General features: G+C 44.8%; 1 protein-coding gene across 3 annotated transcripts in view; it reads right to left on the reverse strand.

Annotated features, from left to right (window-relative positions):
• The window catches only part of LOC138948534 (breast cancer anti-estrogen resistance protein 3 homolog), a 126,099-nt gene that overhangs the window by 2,338 nt on the left and 113,623 nt on the right, over positions 1-10,138 (reverse strand). For all 3 annotated transcript variants that reach the window (XM_070320086.1, XM_070320087.1, XM_070320088.1), the window contains exons 3-6: positions 7,013-7,124; positions 3,489-3,537; positions 1,342-2,979; positions 271-439 (exon numbers count right to left, since the gene is read on the reverse strand). In XM_070320086.1, the coding sequence (XP_070176187.1) occupies positions 271-439; positions 1,342-2,979; positions 3,489-3,537; positions 7,013-7,124 (1,968 nt within the window). The remainder of the gene's footprint in view (positions 1-270; positions 440-1,341; positions 2,980-3,488; positions 3,538-7,012; positions 7,125-10,138) is intronic.

Genomic DNA, 10,138 nt, shown 5'->3' on the forward strand with positions numbered 1-10,138 from the left:
AGTCACTGATATACACATACACACACACTGTGACACACACACACACACACACACACACACACACACACACACACACACACACACACACACACACACAAAGCTCGCGAACTCTCCGCCATCCCATTCATATACTTGTTCCATTATCTGTGAACGCAGACCTCGCTCTGGCTCTCTCTGTCTCTGTCTCTGTCTCTCTCTGTCTCTCTCTCTCTCTCTCTCTCTCTCTCTCTCTCTCTCTCTCTCTCTCTCTCTCTCTGACAGACTTAGTACCTGTGGAGATGAAAGAGCCTCCATGATGGACGTGAAGGCGTAGAGATTGCCCATGCTGACACGTAGCTCGGCGGCCGTTTGTATCCACTGACTCAGCATTGTGGATCTCTCCGTCACCGAGTTACACGTCATCAGTGACGTCATCACGAACAGGCGCTGACACTCGCATCTGAAGAATTGTGTGAACAAAAGTTGAGGAAAAATGGTCACAGTACTACTGATCATGCAGAGGCGTTTACACAGTCTTTTTAATTTGTTAGTTTTAATTTAGGTCACAAAAACGCAGAAAGGAACACTGACAGACTGTCAAACCAAACACAGACCGACAGGCAGAGAGACTGTGTCAGAAAAAAGGAACAGAGCTAGAAACCAAAACTAACACGTTTTAATTGTGATCGGAAGGTCGCAGGTTCGAATTCGGGCCGGGACGGACACGGGTCAACTTTATGTGCAGACCCAGAGACGGAAGCCATGTCCCACCCCCGTGTCATCACAATGGCACGTAAAAGACCTTGGTCATTCTGCCATAAGTGCAGGTGGCTGCATACACCTAAACACGCAGACACCTGGGTAGCGCGACTCCGTTGCTGCTAGCTTTCCACTGGGAGGAAGCGACCCGAATTTCCCAGCGATGGGACAATAAAGTAATGAAAATGAAAAAAAAATGAAAAAATGAAATAATAGAAACCTACACATATGTGTTGCATGAGGAAACTCGGAGGGGGGGGGGGGGGTAAAGAATGAATAACTGTTTGAAATAAACAGATGGATGGAAAGACACACGTAACACATTACAACACGACACCAATTTCAACAAAAATAATTTGATAGTTTGAGACAGACGAATAAACGCTACGACACACAAACACACAAAGAATTCATACATCACATTAATTTGCACACGTTCATTAGCATCTCGACATGTTTGTAATAACTGATTTGATTTTAGCCATTCTTCCACGCAAGCTCGAAAACTGACATCGAAAGCACCAACCAACAGATGTCTACACACAAAAAGGGGACAGGAAGATACAGACTGACGAAAACGAGAGCAGAAACTGAAAAACCCACCTTTCAATAATATCCTTCCGCAACTGGTCCCCTTGAGGCAAGGTACACAACTCTATCCCGGAAGTGACCCTGACACCAAAGTCATCCTCCTGCGCAACCCTCGCCACCTCAAGGTCAACCTTGGTCAGGTGACCCGCGATGGCACGTGCGTTGCTAGACAGCAGCAAAGACTTCATCTTCATCACCGCCGAAGGTTCCAGAAGTCTATTCTCAGTGGATGGAAACAACGTAGTAGTGAAAGCGTCAAGGTTGATTCTAGAGCCAAGGTTAAACCCTGGCATGGTGATTCTTCTGCCCGTCTTACAGTCAGCATCGTCAGTTCTATCGTTGTCGAGAAAGCTGCGAGAATCCTTGCCACCACTTTCGATGAGAGGGTACTTCGTGTCCGAGGACAGCCGAGGTCTCGGTGGCTGTTTGGCTGTCTTTGTCTTGGTGGGCAGAGTCTGGTATCCTTTGTTAAGGTTGAAATTGTTGTCGTAGATGTTCTCACCCTCCATCTTGTTGCCTTGAAAAGACTGACTCTTCGCCACAGTGGGTGCATATAACGGGAAGGGGGAGGAGTACGAGTTGTTGTCCTGACCGACTCTTTGGTGTAGGTTTTCCGCCCAGCTTGGCGGACCTGTGAGTTGATCAGGGTCTGTGTAATCTCTCCCATCGTCTTCGTACAGTTCCTGATTCCGAACCACCACCACCGGTTTCTTCTTGTACTTGATGGAAGGGATTCTGCAAGGTTTAGGGGGAGGAGCTCGCGAGAGGTTGCTCTCGGAACCCGCAGGGACCATCCTCGTGGAGTGGGAATAAGACAGACCGTTGTGGTTCACGTCGTTCATAAGAAGGGGCGCGCTGCCAGCTCTCTGGTGACTCACCACGGGAGCAGACCTTTGCTTGGACTCTCCCTGAGGCCTGGGAAAGCCACTCACGTACCCAGGGCTTCCGGGAGGAATGATGTTGATGACAGGTAAGCTACCGAACCGTTCCAACGAAGGCGAGCGACTGCGGTCAACGTCAGAATCGTCTACTGACAGCAAGGGCTGGCTGCCGGTCCGTTTAGGGCCGCGGCGGTTCATGATGGGGCTGACTTTGGGGCTGGAGTTCGGGGTGGCGAAGGGGCTGGGTTTGGGGCTTTGGGAGGGCGTGTAGTACCCGCCGCTGTCTAGACTGTGCTGAGAGCCATACTTGGAGTCGTAGTAGCTCAGGGGCATGGACCTGGACACCGGGTTCTTCAGCACAGCCCCTGACGCTTGCGTCACAGGTTTCTGCCGGGAGAGGTAAAACTGTATCAACTCCTGAATACTCCCGAAAGAATCCTCCTCGAACTGGTAGGAGATCGTCGGCAAGCTCCCAGGAGCGCAATCCCCGACCAAAGCGTTGACCATAAAATGCAGCGGAACCCCTCTCCAGCAACACGTCAGCACAAAGTCCCCGGGCTTAGAGATGCTGTCACGGACGAGGAAGTCGCCGGACCTGGTGACCACGGACTCTGCGCGCTGGCGCGTGACGCTGCCGTGGTACCACGCGCGTGACTTGAGCTCTGAGGGATCGGCGTTCAGCTCCCTCTGCAGGTCTTGCTCGAGCTTCTCCGGGGAGGCGATGGCCTGCGGGAAGTCGGGGAAGGAGGGAGAGCCTGTGGGAGACGTGCTGGAAAAGCGGAGGGGGAAAGTGTTGAGAATTAAACAGCTGACAACTAAAGGTGAGAACTTTGCAATAAAATTAGACTTTACAACAGGAGTCATAAGCAGAAATAGACGAACAGAAAAAAATATGAAGAGAGGAAAATGTGCGAGTCTGTAAAGGAGGTGCTCGCAAAAAAGAGATAAGGGATTCAACATGTGCACTCGTGATTGATTCATCTATGTCAAATCTCGAGAATTGTTGATGCCAGGGGATGAACTAAAATAAAATATTAAAAAACCGACAAATGTGATGTGGTGGTTTCTTAAACCAAACGTTGAATCAATCAATTCACAAGGCAGGCATTCATCAACTTACACTACCAGTTAATAATTAAATGAATTAATAAGAGTGAATGTTATTCATTGAAACAATCAAGGAGTAAAACGGCCAATGGACGATTTAGTTCATCAACAGCAAAGACTCGTTTACAAGATTGGGAATGATTAACAGAAATGAATACTCAAAGAACTTACGGTGAGCGTGGCTGTTGCAAAGAGAATACTCCACTGCCCGTCGACTTTCCTGAAATAGCAAACAGGTAAATGGTTTTAATTCAAAGGAAAATACAAATCATGAAATGATACAAACATGAACATAAAAAAGTGAATGTTATAATTCTGCATGAAATACGAGCACAGTTTCAAACAGTTACACACAGTGACAGTGCATAGACCTATCTGTTTTCAACTAAAGACACAATACGGCAACAGTTCTGAATATGATTATAAGAGAGTGTTGGAGATAAACTCTCTCTCTGTCTCTGTCTCTGTCTCTCTCCCTCTCCCTCTCTCTCTCTCTCTCTCTCTCTCTCTCTCGGACGATCTCGCGAGATCTTCAAGCAACACTGAGGGCGGACATTTTAGAGCTCTTGATTCAACCACAGGCGGAAGGTATCGTCCACTGGACTACTACTATCACAGAAAGATTACAAGGTCTGTCACTCACATTCGAGTCTTCTGTGTTCTTGGAGTCGCTTCCTGGGGAAAAATATTGTTCAAGACGGTTTGCCTCTTCCTACAGTCTGTGTAAGGTCAAATAAATACAGTTGAATGATTGTTTGAACTATTATGTGCCTTTAGTTTTCAGCTTCCGTCCGCTGCAGGTTGTTATTATCCATCATTTGGACGAATCTTCGTTCGCGAGCCGCTATTCCACTTGGGGGACAAATCATGTATCCGCACCGAATATGCATACCAGCGCTCATTGGTCTAAAACATATATATATTGTGCAGCAAAGGGAAGCTACCCACGGGAAAAGAATCATCGAATATCCTGTTATTAACCAATGAGCGCTGGTATGCATATTCGGTGCGGATACATGATTTGTCCCCCAAGTGGATTAGCGGCTCGCGAACAAAGATTCGTCCAAATGATGGATAATAACAACCTGCAGCGGACGAAAGCTGAAAACTAAAGGCACATAATAGTTCAAACAATCATTCAACTGTATTTATTTGACCTTACACAGACTGTAGGAAGAGGCAAACCGTCTTGAACAATATTTTTCCCCAGGAAGCGACTCCAAGAACACAGAAGACTCGAAGGTGAGTGACAGACCTTGTAATCTTTCTGTGATAGTAGTAGTCCAGTGGACGATACCTTCCGCCTGTGATTCAACTTGGATTAACGCTCAATATTTCCTCAAAATGCCAGCTGTCGGACTCCCAACAGCTCTGGAAGGTACCCTGGAAGCCCTGCTCAAGGAAAACGCTATCTGCTCCTGGAAAATATGCGCTGAGGGATCAAGAACTAAAGTCGTCCTGCGACTTGTGTCAGTCTCGGACACGGACCGGTCAGCCATGACACAACGTTTACGTCGAAAACCGCCCAGCCAGCTTCAGCGCGACAAACAGAGAGCCGAGGAACTACAGAGAAGGAAAGAAGAAGAAATCCGTTTCCAAACATCAAAGGCAAGTCGTGTGTGTTCTCCAGTGTCAAATCATCTCCTACATTTGTGCCAAAACCAGTAGCAAATCAACAACAAGCACAGGCCGAATGTGAAAGTGACGTGACCCAGAACACAGTGACAGTGACATCTTTGCACGTTTTGCACGCACAGTTGAGAAGAGCAGTGAGCGTGACAACAATGGGCAGGGAGAGGGTGGCTCTGTGTTATCGTCGCCACGGACCGCTGAGCCACGTGATGCTTCTGTTGTGAATTCTTCCCTTGTGACAACACAGTCCCAGGACGGATGTAAACAAACGCTGGATGCGTCAGAGAAACAGGCAGTAGACATGAGTTATAGTCTGTCGTCCATCAAGGAGTATGTGTTGGGACTGAAAGATCGAGCGGCTGTGCGCTCAGTGAAAAATATGCACAGAAACAACTCTTTACGAAGGGTGGTCCGAGACAACACAGGCGACAGGCAGTCACTACTCTATGAAGGGTGGTCCATGACAACACAGGCGACAGGCAGTCACTACTCTATGAAGGGTGGTCCATGACAACACAGGCGACAGGCAGTCACTACTCTATGAAGGGTGGTCCATGACAACACAGGCGACAGGCAGTCACTACTCTATGAAGGGTGGTCCATGACAACACAGGCGACAGGCAGTCACTACTCTATGAAACTGACGATTTCGTGTTGGTCAAAGACTGCAGCAGCGACAAGAGTCCCGAAACTTACTGGATGATCAAACAGGCAGCTCGTCACATGCTACGAGAAGAGAAGCAGTTCGTCGGCAAACTTCGCCATGGGTCACCAGTCGACAGAGGAAAGTTGGAAGATCAACTACGATCAGTGCTTCACGAAGTCTGGGTTCTGAGAGATGTTACGAGTTTCTATCTCAGTTGACAGTAATTATCACTCGGTTCTGAGAGATGTTACGAGTTTCTATCTCAGTTGACAGTAGTTATCACTCGGTTCTGAGAGATGTTACGAGTTTCTATCTCAGTTGACAGTAATTATCACTCGGTTCTGAGAGATGTTACGAGTTTCTATCTCAGTTGACAGTAGTTATCACTCGGTTCTGAGAGATGTTACGAGTTTCTATCTCAGTTGACAGTAATTATCACTCGGTTCTGAGAGATGTTACGAGTTTCTATCTCAGTTGACAGTAGTTATCACTCGGTTCTGAGAGATGTTACGAGTTTCTATCTCAGTTGACAGTAGTTATCACTCGGTTCTGAGAGATGTTACGAGTTTCTATCTCAGTTGACAGTAGTTATCACTCGGTTCTGAGAGATGTTACGAGTTTCTATCTCAGTTGACAGTAGTTATCACTCGGTTCTGAGAGATGTTACGAGTTTCTATCTCAGTTGACAGTAATTATCACTCGGGTCTGAGAGATGTTACGAGTTTCTATCTCAGTTGACAGTAATTATCACTCGGTTCTGAGAGATGTTACGAGTTTCTATCTCAGTTGACAGTAATTATCACTCGGTTCTGAGAGATGTTACGAGTTTCTATCTCAGTTGACAGTAGTTATCACTCGGTTCTGAGAGATGTTACGAGTTTCTATCTCAGTTGACAGTAATTATCACTCGGTTCTGAGAGATGTTACGAGTTTCTATCTCAGTTGACAGTAGTTATCACTCGGTTCTGAGAGATGTTACGAGTTTCTATCTCAGTTGACAGTAATTATCACTCGGTTCGCACAGTGTCTTCGGATATGCTTCGCGACTCGACATTCGAGAGAACTGTGTAATTAGTTGTAGACGCACAAAACGGACAATACAAAAACTGACGCGGAAATGACCATGTCGGCTAAGGGATGGAAATAGTGAGATGTGGACATTGTGTAACGTTTTTCGGTTTCGAAATTGTTTCTCATTCCCCCCTATCTCCCCATCGCAATGAACTTTTAAGTTTTGGCGAATAAACTTTCTGACCTCTCTCTCTCTCTCTCCCTCTCTCCCTCCCTCCCTCCCTCCCCCCTCCCCCCCTCTCTCTCTCTCTCTCTCTCTCTCTCTCTCTCTCTCTCTCTCTCTCTCTCTCTCTCTCTCTCTCTCTCTCTCTCTCTCACTCCCTAAAAAAAAAGCCACAGCAGCTACCTTTTTCGTATTTTTCTCTGAGTATTCTGAGACTGGAGACAATCTTGGCTCTGTGTGCGCTGTGCTTGAGGCCCAGGTCCCGAATCTCCGCCTCCGAAGCGTACAGCAAATCCTGCAACAACAACAGTAGTCACACTGAAATTTGTTTCCGTAAGCATAAAATATTAGCTGGCTCGTTATTACCGTATTGACGTGTAATCAGCCTTTCAAAATAACCGTGGCTAAACGATAAAGGACCGGCACGGTTGGCCTAGTGGTAAGGCGTCCGCCCCGTGATCGGGAGGTCGTGGGTTCGAACCCCGGCCGGGTCATACCGAAGACTTTAAAATTGGCAATCTAGTGGCTGCTCCGCCTGGCGTCTGGCATTATGGGGTTAGTGCTAGGACTGGTTGGTCCGGTGTCAGAATAATGTGACTGGGTGAGACATGAAGCCTGTGCTGCGACTTCTGTCTTGTGTGTGGCGCACGTTATATGTCAAAGCAGCACCGCCCTGATATGGCCCTTCGTGGTCGGCTGGGCGTTAAGCAAACAAACAAACAAACAAACGATAAAGGACAAACGCAAAACCTGAATGAATATCCCAGAATGTATTGAACACTACCATGTCAGAAAATCATTGCAAACGGAACAATACACAACAGACGACACGAACTGGGGATCATTGATCACTACTCAGACCTGCACACTAAGCTGAAAATCCTTTTTCTATCACTGACAAAATCCTTGGGGTTTTTTTTGTTTTTGTTTTTTTTTTGTTTTTTTTTAAATCTCAGTTGCATGCAGGCTGCTTCAACCCTTTCTTTTTTGCCTTTTTTGTTTTGTTTTGTTTTTTGTTGTTGTTGTTGGCGGGGAGCATCCTTCTTCATTGATCTTTTTATTTTTTTGTAAATTTTTTTAAGTAATGTTTTTACTATAACATTAACATTACTATTTCTAAATGTATTTTAAACAACTTTTCTATATAACAATTCCCTCTCAAAAATGCATACAATATCCAGAGGGGAGCCATATCTATAAATACCAACACACATTTTGACTATCACAATCAAATAATTCACATAACTTATTAGTGCCTTGGAACTTTGTGAATTTTCAAATACGCCCAAAAAAACTTCCTTTACGGTAATTTTAATAATCATATTATATTTACAATTCACTTTATCCTCAACGCATTTCCAAATGGACATAATTTTCGGGCAAAAGTAAAAAAAATGTTCACTATAATCAATTTCGTTCTCACAGTAAGTACAGCAATTACTCACGGAAATGCCTATTTTATACAATAAAATATTTGTGGGGTAAATATTGTGCAATATTTTCCAATGCAACATTCGCAATCTTGTTTCAGTGGTTACTTTGTTTACCATTAACCATTGCTCTTTTCCCGGCCTGAAATCAAATTTATGTTCCCAAAATTTAACTACAACCGGCTCCACATATTTTTCCTTTATAATTAATTTGCGAAATTGACAAGGCTTACTCAGGTTCTTTAAATCGTTGAATCCACATACATTTCCATTTGCAGAGCGTAGTGTTGCTGCTTTAACTGCTGTACAAATCACCCTATATTCAAAGAATCTTGTGGGCTTACATCCAACCTTCTGCTGCATAATATTAAAGGGCACAATCTCATTACCAACATATACATCCTTTACTTTAAATCCATGTTGATCTAAATGCACGTGAACTAGGCTAGACTTGTTATTAAGAAGGAAAAGTATAGAAGTATCCCAGCACTTCGTTTGAAAGAATTACGCGCTTACCGGACAGTCACGGGATCTGACGTTATCAGAAATATGCCAACCGAAAATAAAATTTAAGCAAACAAGATAGGACTGTAGTCCAAAAAAATTGAAAGAATTCCGAAAAAAGATTTCATATCAATTATATGGTTTAAACAGTGTTTATTGAACAATTCATAGATAATTCAACATATATATGTTTCGGATTCCTGCTTGACTTTCTTGACCGAAACCTTCTTGTTTTGTATCTGTTTCGACCAAGAACAGTGAAGGGCGCAATGGCCAAGTGGTTAAGAAGTCAGTCTTCCGTGTGGAAGGTTTTGGGGGTTTGAATCCCGCCTGTACCCGGACGGTTAAGAGTGTAGATTTTTCTTCCGATCTCCAAGGTCAACTTGTGTAACCTATTCCCTATCTTGTGTACACGCAAGCACAAGATCAAATACACACGGAAAAGATCTTGTAATCCATGTCAGAACTCGATGGGTCATAGAAACACAGAGAACAAGAAGAGCAAACGCTCGATCGAGTCACTTTCGCAGTTCTGAATATTATATGAGGCATCAGATGGACAGGAAGAAATTGCTATTCACAACACAATGCATACCTGAAGCATACCTGTGACCTTGAAAAAGGTCAAAGGTCACCAAAGCAGACGTCAAAGTGTAGAGGTCACTGGGAGTCACGTTCACATAAAATTTGAGCCCGGTCACTTTTATAGTTTCCGAGAAAAGCCCAACGTTAAGTTGTGTGTTGCCGAACAGAAAAGGCTAGTTATCTCCCTTGTTTTTCTGATAACGTTCGTAAAAGGCTACAGATGTAAAAACTTTGATGTAAAGAATAATCCTACAAAGTTTCAATCACATCCGATGAACTTTGTCAAAGATATAAAATGTCTAATTTTTCCTTTGACGCTGACCTGTGACCTTGAAAAAGGTCAAAGGTCAACGAAACCATCGTTAAAGTGTAGAGGTCATTGGAGGTCACGACTAAACAAAATATGAGCCCGATCGCTTTGATAGTTTCCGAGAAAAGTCCAACGTTAAGGTGGTGTCTACGGACGGCCGGCCGGACGGCCGGCCGGACGGCCGGCCGGACAGACTAACACTGACCGATTACATAGAGTCACATTTTCTCAAGTGACTCAAAAAAACACACGTATCCCTCCAAAACAGAGGAGAAGGACAGGGTAATAATGGTCTTAACACAATAACCACAAAACACGAGTGTACTGGAAGTTGCAAGCTGTCCGATAGCGCAGGATAAGAAGATTAGTAAATTAAAAAGACTTGTTTAAACGTTTCTTACACACTTCGTAAACAAATGTGATTGTCACGCTCCCGCTCCTCGAAACTGACTAAACTGTCAGTGTTGATGTCGAATCGAG

Source organism: Littorina saxatilis, linkage group LG15 (assembly GCF_037325665.1).
Source record: "Littorina saxatilis isolate snail1 linkage group LG15, US_GU_Lsax_2.0, whole genome shotgun sequence".
NCBI lineage: Eukaryota > Metazoa > Mollusca > Gastropoda > Littorinimorpha > Littorinidae > Littorina > Littorina saxatilis.